Source organism: Patella vulgata, chromosome 2, assembly GCF_932274485.2.
Source record: "Patella vulgata chromosome 2, xgPatVulg1.2, whole genome shotgun sequence".
NCBI lineage: Eukaryota > Metazoa > Mollusca > Gastropoda > Patellidae > Patella > Patella vulgata.
The window spans coordinates 49733442-49760082 of NC_065880.2; the positions used below are offsets into that span (position 1 = coordinate 49733442).

General features: G+C 36.3%; 1 protein-coding gene across 3 annotated transcripts in view; it reads left to right on the forward strand.

Annotated features, from left to right (window-relative positions):
* LOC126810030 (MLX-interacting protein) overlaps positions 1-15633 on the forward strand; it is a 48989-nt gene extending 33356 nt beyond the window's left edge. Inside the window, exons 1-7 of one of the 3 annotated variants that reach the window (XM_050534949.2) lie at positions 862-1194; positions 10003-10167; positions 10853-10940; positions 11500-11599; positions 12412-12529; positions 13450-13579; positions 14231-15633. In XM_050534949.2, the coding sequence (XP_050390906.1) occupies positions 1045-1194; positions 10003-10167; positions 10853-10940; positions 11500-11599; positions 12412-12529; positions 13450-13579; positions 14231-14415 (936 nt within the window). In that variant the 5' untranslated portion in view covers positions 862-1044 and the 3' untranslated portion in view covers positions 14416-15633. Of the gene's footprint in view, positions 1-861; positions 1195-9796; positions 9885-10002; positions 10168-10852; positions 10941-11499; positions 11600-12411; positions 12530-13449; positions 13580-14230 lie in introns of those variants that run through there. The other 2 variants (XR_007675034.1, XR_007675033.2) reach the window with 2 other exon arrangements.
* The last annotated feature ends 11008 nt before the right edge of the window (positions 15634-26641 follow it).

The following is a 26641-nucleotide window of genomic DNA, read 5'->3' on the forward strand; positions in this document are numbered from 1 at the left end:
GTTTAAAGAGCTTAGATAAATATCTGAAGTTGATTGGTCATACCTGTTTGATAGAATGTTTACTCAAAATTAAATGGGTATTGTAGTACGTAAGTAAATGGAATTTACATACGTAAGCTGAACTCCATAACTATTTGGTCAATCTATTATATTAAAGAAATTGTAAAGCTCTATAGAACTGAAATCAGTTATATATTTATTGCACATACTAGTCAATAGATCTGTAAACGATTCATACGAGAAGTGATATCGAATATTTTAGAACGTTCGTATAGACTCTGTTGTGTGCTAAACAACCAACAATATTGTACAATCCGATAACATGGGGTATATAGTCAACTGGTTTAAAAATCAAAAAAAAACTACAACAAAATGGTTTAGCTAGATGAACTTCTGAGAGGCGGTAGCCTAAAATATAGTTAATAAAGTGTGTTTATATTTGTTGATCACGGATGATCCAGTTTTCGGCATATTTCTCATTTTAATGCGATATTTGTAAGACTGTTGATCATGGATGATCAAGTTTTCGGCAGATTTGTAAGACTAGAGAAAACGAACCCAGCACGTCGAGATCATTGATAAGGCGTTAGCGACTGATAAATTTTAATGATATTGACAATTAAAAGATCATAAATACAGATTCAAACTGTCCCCCGACCCCCAAATAAGGATATTGATATTTGAGTATATATATACAAAAAGTTATCTAATTGTTGCATGTTATACACGTTATTGACCGGATTGCCTATATAGTGAAATAGTAGGGAGTCGTATTGTAGACCCCTGTTTACTTTTATCTCCTGACATAGGGTCCTGTCAATCAGTCTAGTATTACCTTTGGGTTCGCTTCTCCCAGTCCTACACAGGTTGTTATCAGATTTACTAAATTATAGGTAACTGGTGTCTTATTTTATTGTTGTAAGTTTAGAGGATATATAGTACGTTAGTTTTTCTTCTACGATTACTTACACCAACGACATATATAACAGTTTCTTTTAGACATTGCATTGTGGGACGTAAATACGTCGCTCCTAAATATCGAAAATGGTTCCGTGCGCAATATCAAAGACAGTTAGAAAGAAATGCTCACAAGATAACATAGCAGACTCCAACATGAATGGGGACATGTTCGCCACCCATCTCACATTGTTTGATGAATTCAATTTCGACGAAGAAGACTCGACTTCTACAGAAGTAAGTTTTTTTTAAATGTTATATTATCTGCGTTTTGGTGTGTTTGTGACGTAATAGTTGGTTAACTAGGAATGGAATATTTAAATTTCGTTTTTTTAAAAAATAATGTTATAGTGTTGTAGAAATTTGATTTTTATATTTTTCATGTTTTTTTATATATCTTCCCTAGACAACAATACCGACGGGATACTTTGAAATTGAGAGAAAATAATATCGTCTATTTAGAATGTTCAGACAATTCGGTTTAATAATATTTGTGGTATTTCCAAACCATTTTGTAAACTCTTGAATTTTACTATTTATTAATTGTTTATCAATATATTCATATGGGCCGTAACATGTCATATCCAAAGACGATAACATTAATTATACGATTTAGCTCTAGGGGACTCAGGATTCCGACAAGAGCCGCCGTTGTCGAGTTTTCTTGTGACCCGACTTATTATCAATGCGTTTATACGTTATGTTACTGTACAGTTGACGAAACAACTGTTTAAAATTCTAGTAATATATACAACTATGGACTAGGATATATAGCCCGTGCGTTTTTGATTTGTTCTTACATCGCCTGACGTATTTATTATTATTTCTTTTTAAATTTTTTATATTAGTTTATTTGTATATATTTACTATATTTGTATTTTAATTTCCTACATTTGTTCAGGGCACACTTTGACTAAATGTCCTATTGACGGTGTCAATGTAGTCAGACAATAAGAGCACTGACTTTGAAACGGAATGTGATGGATTGCTATCTTGGGTGAGATTTTGCGCCGTATCATTATGTGGCCATAGAAAAGAGTAACAGTGAGCCAGTCTCAAAATGAGGAAAGTGAGGTGTTGTGTTTCAAGGGACGTTAAAAACCATTCGTTTCTGTTCCTTTCCATCTTTAGGTAAGCACTACCCCAAAATGTCAGATTTATGCACGGATCATCACAATTGATAAAGCCCAAGGTTTGTCACATTTGACCCTTTTCACAAGCAATTTGCACAATATAGATATTGTGAATTTATTTCCCCCCATTAAGGATCAAAGAATTTGTTTAAAGATTATAGCAAATCTTCAGTGCTAGTGCACCAAGATTTACAGGCTTGTGTTTTCATAAAGCATATCTCACGAGTGATCCACGTTTTTGTCTTGGGTTTTATATAGTTTGTTTTAGAGAACAAATAGTATGGATGGTTTATCTCTTTGTGAAATATATATACCCATGTTGGTCAAATAATGATAAGCGTTTTACAAATAATCCTGATACCCAGCAATTTAAAAATGTAAATAATCGTTCCTGTGTTAATAATGACGACAGATCAAGCACGTGCGGTCAATTTCGGATGTCATTCGTCTATCGTCTGATTTTAACAATTTTATATATTTTCTGTTTTGCTCGGAGTTCTGGTTTGTTTGCTTTGGGTTCGTGGTTTGGGGTGGGGGTGGGTATTTTTATGCTTATTTCCGATAAACAATACCAAGCCATAAATTTCAATACCACATTTAAAATTACTTTTATATATAATTAAAATGTCTTCATCTATATAAATCGTTAATAAAATAGTGACAAGGACATAGCCCTGTTTTACACCACGGTATACTTCAAATTCATCAGGGGGGTTGGATGGCCGAATGGTTAGCACGTGCGTGCTGTATCATAAGCCTGTCATTGAGTCAACTGGCGTGGTTTCGAATCCCCGGTTGTACGTGACAAGGAGTAGGGTCGCCTGTCCAACCTCGTGGGTTTTCTCCGGGTCCTCCGGTTTCCTCCCACTGCTAAAGACCCCTACGCGCAAGCGAATTATTGAAATAAAATTAAACCACTTGTTAGTCCCGAAATGACCTAGTTTGTGTCGAGTGGACGTTAAACCCCATCTCTCTCTCTCTCTCTCTCTCTCAAATTCATCAGTTAGATACCCGTTTATTACATTTATAAAAGATCTATTATATTCATATAGAAATGTTATATTATTATAAGACTTTCCTTTCACGTCCAGTTTCATTTGGGCCAGAAGTTTACTCGTTGTCTTAAACTCTATACCTTATCAGTTATTTCTGTGATCAGCAATAGCCAATAAGATAATGAATCAACAAATGCTTTGCAAAAATACATAAATTGCCATGTATATTAATAACCATTGACTCAATGTATGGAATAACAAAGAAGTACACAGTTAAACAGCTGTGTACGGTAAAGCACACTATCATAAATGAGAAAATGTTATTTTAGAAAGTAGAACATAAACTGTATTTATTACACAGGTGAAGGTATGTCGACAAAAAGTCAAGAATTACGAACAAAAAATATATTGACCTTTAAATTTATGTCTTTTAACAAAGAATGTAAATTTATGGATTTACAATTGATCTATATGTATAACAGCAATGGGTACACCGCACTTTGTACTGAATTATAGTACATGAGCACTTCCGTCAAAGGAAGACGCCCAAGTTTATCTAACACTCGAGTCTTTTATTACATTTTAGAACAAAAGTACCAAAATAAGTATACCAAATAAGTATTTAGATTAAAGCCAAGTTGAGCTTTTGGATGTTGAGGTGGAATGAAACACGGTGACATATATGCATGCATTTCAAGAGGGACAATTGGGGATGACACTAACGTGGCCAAAAATCCTTCACCCACGTTTGCAACAATCACATAAACTCATCTATAAATATTTCAAACTTTATGTACGGATTTGCCAAATTACATCCGTATGTGATTTTATTTGATTACAATATTCACTTTAGATACTTATGTGCGATTTTTAATTGCATATATTTCATATCCATTAACAATTAATTTTGTTATGGAGTATACTTTTGTATGTAAATCACCGGGCGGTTGACTATGCTGGTGATCTTTTCTCCGTGACTCTCTTGATCCCCGTAGATTCTGAAATCCAGGTACAAAAATGCGCTTCAGATAGCTCTAAAGATTTTTTTGCAGAGGGAAGGCTAGGCTTATTGGAACATCTTATACCATTTCTTGTTTAAGGAGTTGTATTTTTGTATTGTTCATAGATAGGACTGGATTATCCGTTGTATAGTTTACAAATTTATTTTTTCAGATTATCTGCTATAGATATTTTATTTTACATTGTGTAATCCGACATAGTCGGTGCATTTGACTGGGTTATCCTCCATAGATATCTGTTGTCGATTCATTTGATTCGGTTATCCTCCATAGATATATGTTGTCGATTCATTTGATTGGTTTATCCCCCATAATTGTCTGTTGTCGATTTATTTGATTGGGTTATCCTCCATAGATATCTGTTGTCGGTTATTCTCTATAGACATAATAATAGGCCTATGGTATCGATTCATTTAATAGGGTTATTTTCTACAGACTATGTTATGGATTCATTGGATTAGGTATCTGGAGTCAAAACATTGAATTTGGTATCTGTTGTCGATTCATTGGTTTGGGTATCTGTTATCCTTGGGTTATCCTTTATTAGTAAGTGCAGGAGGGCCACACTACACGCAAAACAAAAATCCACAAGATAAACTTGCGAACAAGACAGAATATAGACATTGCAAAAAAAACAAAACAAATATCAAATCAAGTGAATGGATCCGGGTGGCAGCCGTAAGCATGGTTTACAAAATAGACGTAACAGAAAAAATACGACCGATCTTGACAATGGTCGTCTCTTCTTGTCGACTTCTTGTTTTAATTTAATGTGAAATTAAATCTAAATATTGAATTTAGATATATAGATATTTTTATTATCAAAGTATTTAAAGAGTGATGCTGTATTTGATTGGATCATACTCAGTAGATATTTTCTTTTGATCACCCGATTAGTTGATACACTATATACCGGGTGACAAAAAAAAAACGTTCATCAATAAAAATCGAATAACTTCCAAAATTTTATTTAGATTAACACAAAAATTCAGCTACATTAGGTTAAGTCTATGTAGCAGCAGACATCTCCAAAGTTTCAAGTGTGTACCACAAAAACTCTTTGTTTAACTGGCGCTCAAAAAATGTGCTCTAAATGAGCTCCACGGTGCTGCAAGCACATTTTTGGATCCGGCGGGCAAAGTTCTCGATGACCCTGCCACATTCTTCCCTTGAGATCGCTTTTATTGCTGCTGTGATTGCTGCCTTCAGATCAGGGATAGTCTGGGGGTTGTTGCCATTCACACTCTCCTTAAGGTATCCCCACAGATAAAAATCTGTGAATGCGGCGGATCAGTCGGTCAGGGAAACACTGCTGTAGCCATGCACATGATTCGTTTGAGGTGTGGGGGTGGCACCATCCTGCTGGAACCACTGGAGGTCCCTGACGACCCCTCTTCGTCGACCAAGTTTAGGTGATGAACGCTTTTTTTGTGTCACCCGGTATTTCTTCTTGAGAGAGAGAGAGAGAGAGAGAGAGAGAGAGAGAGAGAGAAATGGAGTTTAACGTCCACTCGACACAAACTAGGTCATTTCGGGACTAACACCTGCTTCAATTTTATTTCAATAAATCGCTAGCGCGTAGGGGTCTTTAGCAGTGGGAGGAAACTGGAGGACCCGGAGAAAACCCAAGAGGTTGGACAGGCGACCATTCTCCTTGTCACGTACAACCAGGGAATCGAAATCACGCCAGCTGAATCAATGACAGACGCTATGATATACAACGCGAACGCGCTAACCATATTTGAATAGATTATCCACCCTAGATATTTCTTAACAATATATACGAATATATAGTATCCATTAAAATTTATAATTATGATTAAGTAGACATGCACTATATATATTATTTTTCTGATTAAATACTTATATATTCAATATTTCTTATTTCACTATGCCCAAGGAGCCACAATGGTACAGTGAGGAATTTCTTGCGTGATTTCCCCATGTCAGTGGTACAGGGCGGAGGGTGGCAAGTACTGCGTCTAGTCTTTCGGGTGGAACGAAAAAACTAGCCCCCACCCCCATCCCGTATACCTTGGCCTGCACGAAAAAGAATCCTTAAGCAGACCATGACGCTACTGCCCAGGGTATTTCCGTCTTCATTAGCCCACATAGAACAGAACAACTGGTTGCTAAAGTCCATTTCATTTTCATTATACTCATTCCAGTCTATACGTGGCGCCAATATCCACTTAAAATTATTCATTTTTAATAACTCTGGAATAACTAGACAGTCATTAATGGTAATAAAATCTAGACACAACATATGTACCACCAGCGTCTGTTTTGCTTCTTTTTTTTTGTTTTCTAAAACCAGAAGATCTATATGTATGATAACCCGATTTTTTCTGACCTCGGATATAATAAATATTTTATTTGAATACAGTATAAATTTGATATTTATTCATAATGTCTAAAGTAATCATTTTAAAATCTTGGATTACATTTCATAAGTTTTGGGGATCATATTCATTGTTAGATCATGGTGAGATAATGGCGGAAGCTGTGGCGACCAATATTGTTTGGCGTATGTTAAATGGTAGGAATCCACAGTGCGGGGTTTGATCCCGGCTCTGATAAGTACCATACTTTGAATTCATAGGGTTAAGGTTAATGCCAATTATCATATATCATGTTTATTATATATTAGATATTATTCCAATATGTTACAATTCTGTATTTCACTTATTCCACTGATATCATATCCCAACCCTTGTTTTGTTACTTCAAAAGTATTAAAACTAATCCTTATAATTTTAGAAATGGTGAATATATTTTGAGGTATAATATTTTGGGCCAGTATCACAGAAAGTGTGAAGCATTAACCAAATAACAGTTTTGTTATGACAAGATTATAATTGTATAAAAGTTGATTTAATAGAGATAGGGAGCTTCGCTACTCTCAGCTTCAATCTAATAAACATCAAGATATACATATCACATTATAATTTATATCACAGGGGTTATAACACCTTTATGTCGCACGTCCATGGATGTCAGACATTCTAATACATTTTATTTACCACGTTAAGTAATATAACCGAGATTATATTACGTATGTTTTATATGGTAACCATGACAATTAGCAATAATACTACGTCATTTAGTTTGGATTTTTAGAATGAATTGTTATTAGTATCATCAGTAATACTCATAATACCTTGATGGACATACTACACGTACTTATTTTATCAACTGGCGTAGTTTCGATTCCCCGGTTGTACGTGACAAAGATGTAGGGTCGCCTGTCCAACCTTGTGGGTTTTCTCCGAGCCCTCCGGTTTCCTCTCACTGCTAAAGACCCCTATGCACAAGCGAATTATTGAAATAAAATTGAACCATATGTTAGTCCCGAAATGACCTAGTTTGTGTCGAGTGGACGTTAACACACACACACACACACACACTCTCTCTCTCTCTCTCCCTCTCTCTCTCTCATAAGGTTAATGAATGAAAGTAAAAAAAAAAACAGGAAACGATTTTCCCCCGTTAGTCCGTGTAACCCTCAAGTACCAATAGAGACAGACAACTGATACAAATCTCTATTTACATTTAATAGGCATATAAATTATGACCAACAAATCAAATACAGGGGTTTAGAATGGTTTGGTTCTGTCTGACCTTGTTGTTTTTGAGTACGGGGTTTGCTGAAAAACAAAAAAAATAAATTTCATAAGATAAATTAAGTTTTAATAATTTCAAAAGTCCACGTGGTTCAGTTTTATATCCTTAAGATTTTTGCTTGTGTAGTAATGATATGACTATTGAGAGGGTTTCGAGCAGCAATTGTTTGAGCTTTTCTGATTTATATAATTAATCGTTTTCTTGTATTTCAATACGTCAAGCTGCTCACGCAAAACTATTGTATAACATAAACTTGTCATGTTTGAAAAAATGTTTTTCACTCTGATTCTGTTGTGCGTATGTTTCTATGTTGGTCTAAGAAATGTTTCCCCCGAGGGAAAAAATAGTCGATCTCAAAATAAGTGCTCACTGCAGTCGGTCTCAGACTAAATGATTTAATGAAGTAAAACAATTCCGAAATAGAAGGGAAACATTCCAAAATCCGTGCACTTTAATTGCATATACGTCACCCTACTCACGCAAAACTATAGTAGAGACTTTGGGCATGCGAAATTTTTCCCATCCGTATCACGTATCCGTAAAGTATACGTGATACGTTGCGTCAATGCAGTTTTTGAGTTTTGGCAGATTTTCGCGTACGTTTGCATCGCTGAGCTGAGCTTAGTTTTATTACAGCATGATGGCAGATATCTACCAAGATCATAATCTAGGAAGTCACGATCAAATTCGGATTAAAATTGTGAACTCTAGAGGGTCCACAACCTTGATATACCATGTTTTACACTATTTGCGTACGAGGAGCGGCCATTTTGGTGTAACGGTGATATATTCGAACCTTTTTTTTGAATAGGATAAAAATTGTGTTCTGTAAAGGGACCACAAGCTAAAAACGCGATTTTTCATACAATCAGGGGTCATTATCCAGGAGGTTTCGATCCGATATGCGCGAATATCGAAAGGGACTAGGATCTTTGGGTTATAAACATACATTTCATGTTTCATCATAATCGGATGAAAATTTTGACCTCCAAAGTGTCCACAAGATAAACACGTGATTTTTCGTACAATCAGAGGCCATAATCCACAAAGTTACGACCCGATTCATGCCAATTTCGAAACGAATTATGATCTACGGGAGATAGACCTATATTTCAAGTTTCGTCAAAATCGGATAAACATTGTGACCTGTAGAGTGCACACAAACAGACGTCTGGACGGAGAGGGGCGACGACAATATACGTCAACATGAAAATGTGGATGTATAAAAAATATTTAAATTATGAAATGTTAAAGCAATCTAGTGAACTTATGAATTTTTATTTGTTGCATATTCAATCCCAGTAGAAATATTAAATCGTATTCTACTTATGTTATAAATGTTTTCTGTCCATCAGAATTCTGCAAAATCTTCCCCCAATGTCCAGGAAATGGCATTTCAAGGGCTCTAGATTCAAAAAATTTCGGGGGGGGGGGGGGCCTCTAGAAAAATCGCACTTGCGGTGCTAGGCTCCTGACAAAGTTACTCGTATTAGGGGCAAGTAGATTAGTCGTCGCAATTTTTGCTACCCCCCCCCTCCAACGAAATCGTTATGTACGCCCCTGATCCTTACACATGGATTTCAGAAGTCTGGACGATTTCATTAATGACCACAAGCAGAGACACAGGTCAAGGTGTATCGATAGAACGTACAACAAAAATTATTATCCATATATATATCGTATCTGGATTCGGACCAAAGCTTAATGGGTTGTTTACGGGGTTGACTTATCATTAAAAGAAACATTGAGGGGTGTCCAGTTTGCGAGGTGAATAATTATCTTAAAACAATGTCTGGAGGTGCTATGCCACCAATCACGCCATGTCCATAACAATGGAAGGACGCAATATCATCGTGATAATCAACTTTAACAAACGTCATTATTCCACTTTTTCATTAGAAATATTACCCGACTATCGTTTAATCGGTATAGTAACATGATATCTATTTCACCTTCCGTGTAGATTGAGCCACCTACAGTTGGCTTTCTTATACATGTACAGGGTTAAACAATACGACGTATTTCATGAAATGGGATGAGGTATAGTTTTGATAAAGACGCGTACATATGAAACGCGACCATTGAAATAAAGACAGTTCACATTTATCTTAATATAATTCAAGAGCATGGATACGTCGTCTGGACAGGAATTTATGGTTTGTTAGAGTAACACTATTCTTATGGAGAGAAATTTATTTTTTGGAGACGGTGTCAACAGTCAAGTTATACTGATTTCAAATCTTATATTTATTTATGTATTTATATATATTTTAGGGACAGTTACCCCCGTCTGTGTTAAGTGGGTGTATGAGGACAGATGATAATAAAGAGCAACCTGTAAAAGTTAAACGTAAATGTGGTCGACCTCGCAACCCAATACCAAGACATAAACGTGTTTCACACATCAATGCTGAACACCGAAGACGGGGTAAAATTCAGGTAAATTCGATAAATATGCCAGTTATGCAATATACGCATAAGAAACAAACGAAATAGAACGCAGCTATGGCCAACCAATAGGGCCAAGAACACCGAAAAGCTGACATATAATTAAATGAAATGCGGTTTAACGTTCGACTTTTCTGCTCCATCCTGGCTAATGAAGATGGGCATACGCCATGCAATGTGCTATTAGGCAACTTTTTCCCGAACAGCGGCGGTAAGGCATACTCTTATCTCGAATTCAATATGTTAAGGGTTCTTTTACGTGTATGCCAATGTGTACACGAGGCCTCGTTTTTTTATCCATCCGAACGACTAGACACTATTTCTTGCAAGCACCCCCCTCCCCCCATCCTGCATCACTGGAAAACCACGCCGGAAAATCCAGATAACATTTCTCGGCCAACACTGAGAGAGAATCCAGGAATTCCTGATTACTAACTGCGCCACCGCGACTTCCGAAACATAACGTAGTGACAAGAACGCGGAAAAGCTGACACATGAACACCCGAAATGAATGTCTCCAAATATTTAGTGATCGGTGAAAAACAGAAGAATAGCATATCATAAGAGAAACCATACAGAGAAACTGTTCCCTCTGAGGAGACTCAATATCCAATCTTGATTCGTAACTGATGTCTGTATTATGTATGATATAAAAAATCTATTACATTTATTTTAGAATTGTTTCCGAACGCTTAAGAATATGGTACCAAAATATGGCGAGATCACGTCCGGTAGAGACAGCAAATCAGATATTTTGTTCAAAGGTAGGATAAAAATTATATAATTTACAACCTTAGTTCAGTACCAAACAGGACAACGTTCCCACCATCGATAGTACTTGTATTACTTGCAGTGCTGTGTGCGAGGATGTGTTTGTCTTGTAGCGGGAGCTACGGTGGCTAAGGCGCTGTGGGTAAGGCGCTGGCTCGCTAGACTGGAGATCGCGGGCTCGCTTCCGGTGTTCGCCGAGAAAGTTCATTGTGATTTCCAGGGTGGTTTCCCCTTGTGAGTGGTGCAGGACATGGGGCCTCACAAGGACAGATTTCTATGTCCCGTGTACACATAGGCGTGCACGTAAAATATACCTTGGCAGTCGGCAGTCGATATAAGAGTAGACCGTAGCGCCGCTGTCCGGGCAAAATTTCCCCTGGAGTATTAGCCCAGTTGGAACAGAACAGTAGGACGTTAAATCCCATTTCATTTCATATTTTCATTTTGTCTTGTAGGCTTGTCCACTGGGTTTCTATTCGGTTGCTATCTCTGTACTTATTATTGGAAACATTATATGTAAAGACTATGATTGTTATCTTTGTTTTTGTACAGCTATAGACTACAGTAAGAAAATATTAGCTGAATCGGAAGAACATAAAACCTCCATTGAATCCCTAAAACAAGAAATCGCCATACTTAGTACAGAAATAGAGTAAGTATTAATATAACACAAAGCCCTTAATGGAATGAACTTTTAATGTACCCTATGTTTAAATGTACAATAAAATAATTTGCGGACACGGTTGATCCGGAAACATTTAAGCAAAAAACATGATTTAAGTACTTCCTTTGAGTTTTATGCTTTTGGATGTTTCATATTAAAGGGACAATAACACTCTTGCTGGCTTGACAGCTCCAGAAAATAAAAAATAGCCTTATTCTAAGTACTAGATGTGTTAGTGTCCTACCTGTTGTGTAAATTATCCATTAAATCCTATTTTACTTGTCCAGAGGGTTCAAAAATATTTTTAAATCCAAGTCACATTTGAAAAGCTTTACGTCAGGCTTTTCAAATCATTTATTTGAATTTTTCCAATTTTTTTTAAATAAGGTGTGTTAAGATGAAATTTGTATCATCAATTAATTGGAATATTGTAAAATAGTACAATTTGTTGACCAGAATAAAGATTGGGACATATTATTCAGTTACAACAAGAGTGGTATTGAGCCTTTAATGAGCCAATAGTGACAGCGAACCATAAGGGGGTTGACATTACATTACATAAATTTCTTTTGTGTCAGTGTAAACCTTAGCCAACTGCGAGATAGAATCCTATTCTTTATATAATCTGCATGTATATAGTTTGTTATGGTATTGAAATATCCCCCCCCCCCCCGAGCGATTTGACTCGTATACCCAGTACCACAACTATATTACTTCAATTACCGAAAGCAGTGTTTTGAATTGTCAATTTTGTTTTTAAATAATGTTAAATGTTAAATGTTAAATTATTCCTTTTGCAGAAGTTACCAAACATTTTTACCAGAAGGAAATTTATTTGACGACAATGTGTATACTTTAAATGATAGATTAGAAGATTATATTCAACAACGAACTCGAGATAATTGGAAATTTTGGATTGTATCCTTCCTGTAATGAAATATTAAAGGCAGTTATCCCCCTTTTGGTGTTCGTTTTGCCAAAGCTTTCTATTTCGTGTTTGTCTTTAACTTTTTAACTATTTTTACATGACCGTTTTGGGGCGTTTCTTTGCCTTTTTAGGGTTTAGGTCGGGGGAACATAATTATCCAAGGTTACCATTACTAATTTAACTGCCAATCCCCAAGGGCGTGTAAAAGCTGTAACATTTCATCTCGGTTATATTAATTGCAAGTAACTGTGACCTGTGGGCAGGCGATACAGTGTAATACTATTGTCCTTGCAACCATATTGTAACTAATCATTTGGTTCACGCTTTCTTTAGAGTCAAATCAGGCGTACTTAATTAATTGAGTGATATATTTATATATAAAAAACAGTGCTATTACGGTAAATTACTTACCATCGTCAAAATATCCATCCAATACCATCTTGTTTATGACATGTGTTTGGTAGACCAAATAAGGTAATGTTCTCCCCCCCCCCCCGCGTTCTATGGGAATGGAAATGGAAATTAACGTGTTAGAGGGGTGTTGAGCAAAATTCATCAGAGCTCACCCAGATATTCCGAGCAGCTATCATGTATGCTTTATTGAGAACGAGAAACATCGAAGCTAAACAGTTTAATAATAAAATTCTAGAAACGAACTAACCTGTAGTTTTAATTACGATCACAAAGGAAACACAACAAGGAGGTCCGATATTGCTACAACAGTCACTTCAAATTTATGGAGCGGGGTGGACAAGTATAGACTAAAACGTACGCCTTAGATAATGGTTGATCGTGGTTTCACCTGCGCTAGCATGAGAAAATGGTTTAATGATATACAATACGTTATTCCCTAGTTTGGATAGGATAGGAGTGTTTTAAATCTTAATATTTTTTCTTAACATTTGATCAGTTCAGTTTTTTCATTCGACCCTTGTTCGATTCATTTAAAAATTCCGTGATAACCACCACGATGGATGGGTTCTATCGTTCTGTTATGGATTGGTCGTGTGTAAATCTGTCTTTAGCTAATTTACGGACAGGTAAGTGTTTACGATTATTGTAAATTATACCATTCTGATCTCTCGGTTCTAATACCGGTATGAAAGGCGTGTCTATAGTCGTTCAAATGTGATCAAAACGATGTCCGGTCCTCAAGTAGAAGTGTATGTAAATGTTCCATTGACAGTCAGAATTCGAAGTACTGTAAGTGGAATCACCACTGCCCGGACCCAAATCAGCCCATTTGCATTCGTCAACAGTGAAATACCATATTATTTTATGCCTCAAAAGGACCGAAGGAAATCCCTTCTCGCATAGCAAACAATTAATAATGATTTATCATTCAGCTTATTACCTGATACAACAATGTATAAAATATCATGGAGGTGAATATTTTCAGTGGAACGGGTAAACGCAAGGCATTGTTTCTCACCACTTTATCTAGGCGACATTGCGGATAAAGCATAAAGCACCAAAGGGCATTGTTATAATATTCGTGGTATAGTGGTATGGAATAAACTACTGTAAAGACTCAATAATCGTATATCACGGTTCCCACCATAGTTTTCATTGCGAAACACTTGTTCATTGTATTGCAGAGATAAATTACTAGAAAAGGGTATAACGTATAGCAACAATAGGTCACCGTACTATCTGTCCTAATATAACAATGTATTTGTTTTTATTTTCAGTAATGTTTGGTGCTTTACGTCAGATAAGTACAGACACATCTATAATGACTGATCCAAACTATATACCACATGAAGCTCTAGCACAAACAGGAAATATATTTGATCAGAACGTTTATGATCTTAATCCAAATTTGAACCCTGATCCCGATTTTGGCCTTATGCAAATGTGTTATACATCTTTGTAGCATTGTACATATGGTATGTAGAGCGTATCATTATAAATATGTAAAACTGAATGACATAAGTTATAATTATGTGTTTCATTGTGGCAGCAGGAAAGAATGCAGTGTATAAGGATGCGTACTCAATTGTGATTTTCATATGTAAAACACTTAAAATCATGGTGCAGTTTGTCCATGCAACGAATCTGAGACCTGTTGAAGTCAATTCTGTGATCTATCTATATGGTTACAAATTACCGGAATCCCAAGAATGGCAATTTGATTAATGGATAATATTAATAAATAACAATGGTGACATGATACTGTGAATCACGAATAAACATAGTAAAGAACCCTTTCGCAAAATGTGACTACATGTTTATAGATTGTTCTTGCCTTATAAGGAACAATACCAAGAAGAAATTGGAGACCAAGATTTAATATGGACTTTATAATGTTTGGTCAGCAGTGCGTCTGTTTTTTGGTCCACTGCTATTGAAATTTATTTGATGGCTCGCGAACCTCTGCAGTGCAGTGGGACATAAAAGAGTCATCTGTCCAAATTTTTAATTTCTTCGATCACATTTCGGGATGTTTTCTCCCTTTTCAGAGTTTTCAATAGTTTTATTTGGTGAAAAGCTCTTTAATAGATCAGCATGAAGTCCAAAACAATTACTAGAAATTTGCTACTGATGGTGTATATAAGTAGGATAGTATGTTGATTGAAAGATATGACGCAGTTGACATGAATATTGTTTTTTGGGATTTTAAGTTATGGAAACTACTTCATATCGCTGACAGTTTCTACAGCTGTTTTATTAAAGTTAATTAAAACTTGATAATGATCTATATAAATCATCCGAGGTGCATCTTCTTTTCCCTTCGGAATCATTCTTATATCATAATACTCCACATATGAGTAAATAAAACCATTTTTTTTTATCAGTGCCAAAGGGAGATAATCTATACTATAATTGCAAATACGAATTTCCAAGACTTTATTTCATGTCTTACTTAGAAATTCTGGTATTTTAAATTCAAAATTCTGTAAAGTTAATATATTACTTACATGCACGCTTCTCAAGTCCATGACTAATTAATTGTATCTGTACTATTTGTGACACTATTTTAATATGTTGAAGACTATTGAATTATATTTTATGCATTTATATATTTACATACTGATATTTATCATCATTAAATTTATCATGATTGTTTTGTTTTGATATCATTTATTTTGTTACCTACACATATCTACTAATAAATTGTTAAATTTTACATTCTGTTTCGTTAGTTTTTATGCTGTAACAATAAATAAACCAAGGGGGGGGGGGGGAGTTTAACGTCCACTCGGCACGGACTAGGTCATTTCGGGACTAACATATGGTTCAATAATTCGGTTGCACATAGGGGGTCTTAAGCAGCGGAAGGAAACCGGAGGCCCGGAGAAAACCCACGAGGTTGGACAGGTGACCCTACTCGTTGTCACGTACAGACGGGGAATCGAAACCACGCCATTTGACCCAATGACATACCTTATGATCTAAACCAGTGGTTCTTAACCTTTTTTGCCAACGGCACACCTTGCAACACATGAAAAAATAGCGGCACACCTGGGTAAATATACTGTATATGAGAGAGAGAGAGAGAGAGAGAGAGAGAGAGATGGGGTTTAACGTCCACTCGACACAAACTGGGTCATTTCGGGACTAACATATGGTTCAATTCCATTTCAATAATTCGCTTGCGCGTAGGGGTGTGGGGGACCCGGAGAAAACCCACGACGTTGGACAGGCGACCCTACTCCTTGTCACGTACAACCGGGGAATCGAAACCTCTTATATACATTTTTAGTTTGTGGACTCTCTAGAACCCACGGTTTTTATTTAATTGTAAAAACCGTTCAAATACATCACTTTAATAACGTTTGAGTGCCAATTTCGTGCAAATCGGAACCAAGCTGCCAGACAAAATGGCCGCTCTTCCTTAAAAAAATGTAATACCCAGGTTCATTCAATTTGATATATCCCAAAGGTCTGGGTTCCTTTCGATATTGGCGCGTATTGGACTGTAACTTTATGACCTCTTATTATACGAAAAATCATTCACGTTTTGAAGAAAGCAGGGGACTGTTAAAATGGGTTCGTCCGTCTGTCTCTCTGTCCGTCCGTCCGTCCGTCTGTCTGTCTGTCCGTCACACTTTTTGGGACACAATAACTCTCTTTCTAATTGAGCTAGAATGTTCAAACTTGGTGTATGTGTTTATTAGGTCAATACCTTGATGGTGTTCGAAGATTAACATTTTCCGCTTGTAAGCGGAGATAAGCAATTTGATTGGTTGATGCTTTGGGACACGATAACTTTAGTTCTAATTAAGTGAGAAAGATGAAACTTGGTGTATAGTTTCATTACATCAATACCTTGACTAAGTTCGATAATGGGCATTTTCTGCTCAGGGTAAGCAGACCGAAAAGCAATTTAATTGGCCAAGATTTTGGAACACAATAACTCTCCTTCTAATTGAGCTAGAATGTTCAAACTTGGTGTAGGTGTTTATTGGGTCAATGCCCTGATGGAGTTCAAAGATGAGCATTTTTGCTAAGGGTAAACAGAGATAAGCAATTTGATTGGTTGATGCTTTGGGACACGATAACTTTAGTTCTAATTAAGTGAGAGTGAGGACTCTTGGTGTATAGCTTTATTACATCAATACCTTGACTAAGTCCGATAATGAACATTTTCTGCTGAGGGTAAGCAGAGCGATAAGCAATTCGATTGGTTGAGACTTTGGAACACAATAACTCTCCTTCTAATTGAGGTAGAATGTTCAAACTTGGTGTAGGCATTCATTAGGTGAATCCCTTGGTGGACTTCGATGAGGAACATTGTCTGCTTACGGTAGGCAGAGATAAGCAATCTGATTGGTTGATGCTTTAGGGGCACGATAACTTTGGTTTTAATGAAGTGAGAGCGATGAAACTCTGAATATGGATTCATTATATCATTACCGTGACTAAGTTCGATTGTGCGAATTTTCTGCCTGGGCTAAGGAGCGATAAGCAATTTGATTGGTCAAGACTTTGGAACGTAAAAACTCTGCTTTTTAATTGAGGTAGAATGTTTAAACCTGATGTAGATGTCCACTAGGTGAATGTCTTGACTGATTTCAATGATTAACATTTCAAGCTAAAGCTAAGCAGAGCTAATCAATTTCATTGGTCGATGCTTTGGGACAAGATAATCTTGATTCTATCTGATAGAGAGTGATAAAACTTAGTGTGTAGTTTGATTGCTCGATACTTTTGAAAAAAATAAATGTGCGATTAATTAATATGTGTCATCTATTTATTTTGGGATTTCGGCGGGGGACATCAGCCTCACTGTTGGCTTGTAACTCTGTAGTAATATCGGACTTCCTTGTTGTGTTTCCTTTGTGATCGTAAATAAAACTACAGGTTAGTCCGTTTCTACAACTTTATTAAAACTGCTGAGCTTCAATGTTCATCTATCATGACTGCTCGGAAAGTCTGGGTGAGCTCTGATGAATTTCGCTCTACACCCTCTTTTATAACTACATGAAGATCTAACAAGTTGTACTCGAAGGTCGTGTCAGGGGTCGTACGAGTGGCTTTTGACCCTATGACGTCATAAATTGATTAATCAATCAGCGTTGACGTTTGTTGTGGTTTACACACAGTTCCACGCATGGCACGCCGTAACAGACCGTTTCATTGGCTTGTCCCCCACTTCACGCAAAACGCCGGTAGTATAACAACTTTTCCAGATCCTAGTGTAGTAAAGACAAGTAAAACGAAATTTTGAACTATAAAAAACGAAAGGAAATAGGATCTGTGTTTTCATCAGATTATGTTTTTTCTATAAATATATAACTAAATTTCAGTAAGTACGTGTGATTTGGCTCTATAGAAAGTGTGAACCAAATAATAAGTTAAAGATACGATGTGGTTGCAAGGACCATACATATAGTATTACAGCTTGTGGGCCATCTAGAGGTCACTATTTTTATCTTATTTTCAAAACCGTTCAGAAATAGGCTTATCACCGTTACATAATTATGGTTGAGACCGAATTTCGTGAAAATCCGACCGACACTTTCAGTCAAATGGCCGCTCCCTTTTACGCAAACAGTATAAAAGCATCTAATTCCCAGGTTGTGGACAATCTAGAGGTCACAATTGTCTTGAATGAAGTTTGTGGACCTTCCAGAGCGATGATTTTTGTCCGATTCATAAGATTAAACTTAAACTATGTGTTAAGGATCAAAGTTCTTGGATGAGTTCGACTTTGGTACGCAACAGACTTTACTTTCTAGAGCTATATCTGCTTTTTACGCAAAATGTGAAATGTCTATGAATTTTGTAGACCCTCTTAGGAAACTTAACAAACATGTTAAGGATCAACAAATCTTGAATGAGAGGATGAGCCCTATTAATTTTACCTCTAACATTTTTTGCAAAATGTGCGTGTATGGCAATCGCGTGTTTGAACTTGTCATAACTGATAGCATTGAATTATTTGATGGATAAGGGGCACAAGGAAAGAGTGGAAAAACTCTATCACGTCGTCTTTTTATTTAATTACCTAATCTGTCGTAGATACAACGGAAGTGAGATGGGGTTGAAATAAAGATCGACTGTTCTGTTAACTAATAGTGACCCTCGCAACTGGGGGGGGGGGGGGTCTCTCAACTCAGGGATCAAAATAGAGCATAGCAGGGTATTCTTCCGAAAGTCTACGTTCTAGAATCAGGCGTTGTTGTATCTAACCGCGTGCAATAACCTGAAGAAGAGTAGTTGCGCCCCCCCCCCCCCACGCCGCCGGGCCTGTATTTTGATGAAAATGGCAAAGTTTAAAATTCCGGGCAGGAGAAGGTACAGGACTATATCACTATAACCAAGGGTTAAGGACGACAGAGTTTGAAATAATATTTGTAAATCAAAAGTGGATAGATTTTGAAATCGCCTCTTCTTTATTCACCACATTTTGTATTACGTTTAGTTTCCATTGAAAAGTGCCATTAAAAGTAATTATATGCTTGGAAAACTGGACACACTTCGGGTATAATAGGTTTATTTGTACGGTGCATAAAATGGCAGGGGCGGTTTCGGGGGTGGGGGGGTCCAAACGCCACCCTGCTCAGCTGCATAAAACAACATTTTATGAGAAAAGTGTAACAGTCGTGTGCTTTATCCTTTATCATCAGATGGTGGGATGGGGTTGAAATTCAAAGCGCGAAATAATGATATAGACATGTGTGATTTCACAATGAATGCTTTGCATCAATGAAATTGAATCACAAAATGATCCTATTAATATATTATAAAAATTGGCGTCAAACGGGGTGTTGTTGGATTTCTCTCTTTAAAAAGCTCAGTATATATGTATGCCTACGTAATTTGGAGACGAAGAGTCAACTGTCAAATTTCCTTAAAGGGAGTCTTGCAAACCTCCTGCAATTCCTTTACTTACTTACAGAAAATAACAGATCACTATTATGATTGTAACAGGGAAAAACAAAAGCTATATCTGAACTAAGTTTTTTTTTTATGGTTCTAAAAGGTAGTCAATGATTCTACAAAATGACTAAAGGTAATAACTCTTGACGCAATGAAAACAAATATCAGTGGTGTCATCGAATGATAAATGTTTTAGTTGAAGTGTCCACAAGATTCTACAATATTTCCAGAAGTCAAAAGTGGAAATTGATGGGATCGCCTTTGTTGCTGGAGAGTTCTTTGATTCTCTTTAATCTGAACATATATCAAGCCGATCGGATGATAACTATTGCTGCTACAGTCCGAAATCTTTTTGTCGTTATTAAACTATTCTGGCTAAAGCATTTACAAAACTATTGAAGGATGGCACCAATATTTGTGTTTATTTAAATGACGCCGCTCATTTGTTAGACAATGTTCTGGACGAATTCAAGACAGAACTCGATACCGGAAAGCATGTAGAACTCCATATGGCTTATATATTTTATTTAACTGTAATGTTTCTCACAAATTTCTAATATGGCAGTTGCTAGAATTTGATATTCGTCTATAGTATTATAGATATGGGCTGAAATTCTCACACATATCACACCTTCTATACACTTCATGGGCACCTGGAAAATAGAGATCAACATTATTGGGATCTATCTGAAAATAATTTTGTAAACACATAATATATGAAAGTTATAAAGACGATGTCGTAACTAAATATGCTTTTAAAAAGTCTGCATCAAAATATTTATTCTTAACTTATAAAAGATGTATTATGTAAAAGCTAAATCTGTCTGTTGCGGATCTTCTTTTGGCCTCAAACGTTATATAAATTATTAGACATTTATCCACATGACAGGTCCATAATCGGCTCTCTATGAACGGATTGAAACACGATTGCAATTTAATAATTTAATTTAAAAACGGATAATTGAGACTTTAATCGGTATGAACGGATTGAAACACGATTGCAATTTAATAATTTAATTTAAAAACGGATAATTGAGACTTTAATCGTTAGAAATTAAAATCGAGACTACGCTATCCTTTAAACATGTTGTGAACGATGTAATTTGACTGAAATTTTCAATATTATCTATGTTTACACTATTATAGTGAGAAGTGTTAACGCTTTATCTTAAATGTCTCACACAATGCATCTTTAAATTCCAACATTTCCAGTAAATAAAATCTGACAGTGTGTGTTGACCTTTACCTCTTAACAGAACCATCGAACTTTCCGGCTTTAGGAAACCAATAACTCACCTCGATATTGTAATCAGTGTATAACATATTTTGTATTGTTTCACCATCAGTATAAGTTAAATTCTTGCTTTTGTTGATTTTCCATGGTAACTTTACTAGTGTCATCGTGCCTTTAACATAAAATACATCCAATACAAATTTTTCATTATTTCTTTAGATTCGATACCATGGCCATAAAAGAAAATCCTCTGTAATAATGAGATGTCATAGTCAAACAGTGATAACCAGATTGATAAAAAAAAACCGGTTAGTTTATTGTCCCCCGCCTTTCGAAGAACGCAGGGGACTATTAAAATGGGTTCGTCCATCTGTCTGTCTGTCTGTCCGTCACACTTTTTGGGACACAATAACTCTCCTTCTAATTGAACTAGAATGTTCAAACTTGGTGTGGGTGTTTATTAGATCAGTGCCTTGATGGAGTTCGAAGATGAGTATTTTCTGCTTAGGGGAAGCAGAGATAAGCAATTTGATTAGTTGATGATTTGGGACACGATAACTTTAGTTGTTAATAAATGAGAGTGATGAAATTTGGTGTATAGTTTTATTACATCAATACCTTGGCTAAGTTCGATAATGAGCATTTTCTGCTCAGGGTAAGCGGAGCGATAAGCAATTTGGTTGGTCGATAGTCTGGAACACAAAAACTCTCCTTCTAATTGAGGTAGAATGTTCAAACTTGGTGTAGGCGTTCATTAGGTGAATGCCTTGATGGGATGGAGTTAGATGATAAACGTTGTCTGCTTACCGTAAGCAGAGGTAAGAAATCTGATTGGTTGATGCTTTGGGGCACGATAACTTTGTTTTTATACGCCCACATTTTCATGTGGACGTATTATGCCGTCGCCCCTGTGGTCCGGACGTCTGTCTGTCTGTCTGTCTGTCTGTCTGTCTGTCCGTCCGTCCGTCCGTCCACAATTTGTTTGTGGACACTCTACAGGTCACTATTCTTATCCGACTTAAACGAAACTTGAAATATAGGTGTATCTCCAAACGATCTCGGCTGCTTTCGATATTGGCATGTATCGGATCGAAACTTCATGGATTATGGCCCCTGTTTGTACGAAAAATCACGTTTTTGGCTTGTGGACCCTATAGAGGTCACAATTTTGATCCGATTTTGTTGAATCTTGAAATGTAAGTTTATAACCCAAAGATCTCGGTTCCTTTCGATATTAGCGCATATCGGACCGTAACTTCCTGAATTATGGCCCCTGATTGTACGAAAAATCGCGTTTTTAGCTTGTGGACCCTATAGAGGTCATAATTTTTATCCGATTTAAAAAACCGTATCATTATATCACCGTTACACCATAAGGACGACTGAGTTCGAATTTCGTGAAAATCGGCCTAAAATTGACAGACAAAATGGCCGCCGTTCGTTCTCAAATAGCGTAAAAATATGGTATAACAAGGTTGTGGACCCTATAGAGGTCACAATTTTTATCCGATTTTGTTGAAACTTGAAATGTAAGTTTATAACCCAAAGATCTCGGTTCCTTTCGATATTCGCGCATATCGGACCGTAACTTCCTGAATTATGGCCTCTGATTGTACGAAAAATCGCGTTTTTAGCTTGTGGACCCTATAGAGGTCATAATTTTTATCTGATTTAAAAAAAGTAATATTATATCACCGATAGACCCTAAGAACGACTGAGTTCTAATTTCGTGAAAATCTGCCCAAAACTGACAGACAAAATGGCCGCCGTTCGTTCTCAAATAGCGTAAAAATATGGTATATCAAGGTTGTGGACCCTATAGAGGTCACAATTTTTATCCGATTTTGTTGGAACTTGAAATGTAAGTTTATAACCCACAAAGATCTCAGTTCCTTTCGATATTTGCGCATATTGGACCGTAACTTCCTGAATTATGGCTCTGATTGTACGGAAAATCGCGTTTTAACTTGTGGGCCCTATAGAGGTCATAATTTTTATCCGATTTAAAAAACCGTATCATTATATCACCGTTACACCATAAGGACGACTGAGTTCGAATTTCGTGAAAATCGGCCTAAAATTGACAGACAAAATGGCCGCCGTTCGTTCTCAAATAGCGTAAAAATATGGTATATCAAGGTTGTAGACCCTATAGAGGTCACAATTTTTATCTGATTTTGTTGAAACTTGAAATATAAGTTTATAACCCAAAGATCTTGGTTCCTTTCGATATTCGCGCATATCGAATTGTAATTTCCTAAATTATGGCCCTTGATAGTTCTCTATCCATCTCTCGAAAATGTGGGCGTATTCTGCCTGGCAGCCGCTGGTTATTAAGTGAGAGTGATAAAACTCTCGAAAACTCTCGAATATAGATTCATTATATCATCACCTTGACTAAGTTCAATGATGAGAATTTTCTACTTAGGCTAAGGAGCGATAAGCAATTTGATTGGTCAAGACTTTGGAACATAACAACTCTGCTTTTAATTAAGGTGGAATGTTTAAAGGTAGAATGTTCATTAGGTGAATGTCTTGACTGAGTTCAATGATTAACATTTCAAGCTAAAGCTAAGCAGAGCTAAGAAATTTCATTGGTCAATGCTTTAGGACAAGATAACTATGATTCTATCTGATAGAGAGTGATGAAACTAAGTGTATAGTTGATAATCAGTTTGATTGCTTGATACTTTTGAAAAAAATAAATGTGCGATTGTTTAATATGTGTCATCTATTTATTTTGGGATTTCGGCGGGGGACATCAGCCCCACTGTTGGCTTGTCCATTATTGGCATATATTTATTGAGTAACCCCACATCCCCCGGGAATTTTATTTTATTTTCAAATCGGTAAAATGAATAATAACTGTGTAATGTCTACAGACTTTGCGAATAGATTGATGTATAGCTATTAAAGTCTCTCTCGGGTCCTCATGTTCAACCACTGTAATATTGTGAAAAATGACTAAATCCTCTTTATTATTTACAAAGATATTATAAACTGAAAATATTCGGCATCCTCCGCAGAAGAAATAAGCGGAAAATGGCCAATGAAACCCAGCGCAGAAAATACTTGATGCATCGTTAACACGACTGAATCCAAGCTGAGAGAATATTTGTCGTTGACATCGTTTTCTTAATTAAAAAATAAAACATTAGAGTACAACATATGGGGAAATTTGACATTTTCTTAAAATTGCAATTGACCATCAGTGGCTTGAAGCGCGTATAAAAAACTGCAAATGAAACACTGGCGAATCTGAACTATAGATGACGTTCTGTTTACTGCAGAAATACTTCAAATTTAGACAATGGAGAACGACATTTGGTAAAAAGTATATGCACGACAGAAATCTTGGTGAAATTCTTGTCAGTCATATCAACGTCCGTTTTCATTACTCAAGTCGGAGCAGAACAGTAGGACGCTAAACCCCATTTCATTTCATAGTAAGTGTATAGTACTTACCAAACATTTCTTCTGGTGCCATTAGTTCAGTGTCCCAAGCCTTACATAATAATCTACCTGACAATTGTAAAAAATATAGATACAGCATAAAATAAGTCGGACAGGGACCTATGGCGAGAGAAATGTCGTGAAATAAAGATCATCATTCCAGGAATTGCTGTTTTAACAGATTAAAATTCTTATCATGCAAATCATGCAATAGTTTTTACTTAATTATTTACAATTTACCTGCTTTCTTGGCTAAATCCTGATTGTGCTTGAGAACCTTTTCAAACCCTACTTTTTCCCAAAATTCTATAACTGTTAGCAATGCCAAGTAAGAACTATAGTCGTGTAACCCTGCAATATAGAACATAACGGTATAAGATCAGATTCTTCTACACGTACACTATATTTTGTCTGGTCCATAATAAAGACAAAAAAACATTTAAGTTTAGGTTAAAGGGGCATTAGGTAAGATTAGATAAAGAGCTGACAGTTCTCGCTATAATAGTTAAAAATAGATAATGAAAACAAAATATGCTGAAAATTTCTTTCAAATTGCTTGACTCTGAACCGAGATGTTAGCCATTGAATTTTAGGCTAGTCCCGGTCGCCATTACTGACGTTGGTGTGATAACAAAGTCTCGATTATCCATTTTTACGTTAAATTATCCATCACAAAATGTTTTCAAATCCAGTAAATATCGCAGTCTAACGAGTTGATTATGGTCTCGATGAGTTAGTTAATGTCCAATCAATAACTTAGATGCCATTTCAGGCTCAAAGAAAGGCCTGCAATTGACAGATTTAGCTCTGACAGAATGCATGTTTAATGTGATTGTGTTTTTTAGGTTGTTTTTTCTTTAAGGGTCTGATTATCATTTGTATTAAATGTTCTGCAGAGAAACAATCAAGCTACACTGGTTTATAGCCGCGATCCAGTCATTTTAAATTAAAATGTAAGAAAAACTCCAGATAACAAACCTGACCAGATAAACTCTGAATTAAAGCCAGAACCAAAACCATGGGATATAACTAAAGGTCGCGTAGACGTCTGGTGAACAGGTTTGGCATAGAGAAAAGCAGCACCCTTCGGGCAACAAAACCACTTATGCGCATTGGAGACATAGAAATCAGCATGTAAAGACTTCAGATTTAAAGATAAACTACCAAGTGCGTGGGCCCCATCTATTAAAACCTTTATGTTCCTGAAATGATAGTTTAACCAGAACATAATGTATATCATGGATGGTTAAAGGATCTGTATTGGGACCTCTACTTTTTCTTCTATACATTCTTCCGATTGGTCAAATCATAAGTAAACATGGGGTACAAAACCACGGCTTTGCTGATGACACAGAAATATATGACTATTTTCAACACAACAACTATCTTGCTTCCAAGGATTCTATCAGTAGACTTGAGTCTTGTCTTAATGACATTCGAGGATGGATGACCAGAAATAAGCTAAAACTTAAGGATGACAAATCTGAATTTCTTATCATATCATCAAAATCACAATCCAGTAAATTGTTTAAAGCGGATTCCATTCAGATCGGTGATTGCTCTATATCTCCCAAGAAGCAGGCTAAAAATCTCGGCTATGTTACTGATGAATTTATGTCCCCAGTTCCCCAAATCAATAGTATCATACGAAAAATGCATCATCAAATGAGAGCTATTTCGAGAATACGCTCTAATCTTAATACTGATGCTTGCCAGAGTGTTGTTAGAGCATTAGTAACATCGCACATGGATTATGCAAATTCTCTTCTTTTAGGAGCACCAGAAACAGCTTTAAACAGACTACAAATAGCGCAAAACAATGCTGCACGTCTTATAACTAAAACACGAAAATTTGATCATATATCAGCTAAGTTACAGAAACTCCATTGGCTTCCAGTTCGAGCGAGGGTTCAATTTAAAGCTCTTGTGAATGTGTTTAAATCAATTTATTCTGACACCGCACCCAGTTATTTAAAAGAACTATTTGATTTCTATACTCCCCAGCGATCCAACCTTCGTTCTTCAAGTGATCGTAGCATATTGAGGATCCCCAAATATAATAAGCGTTCTGGTGAATATGCTTTCT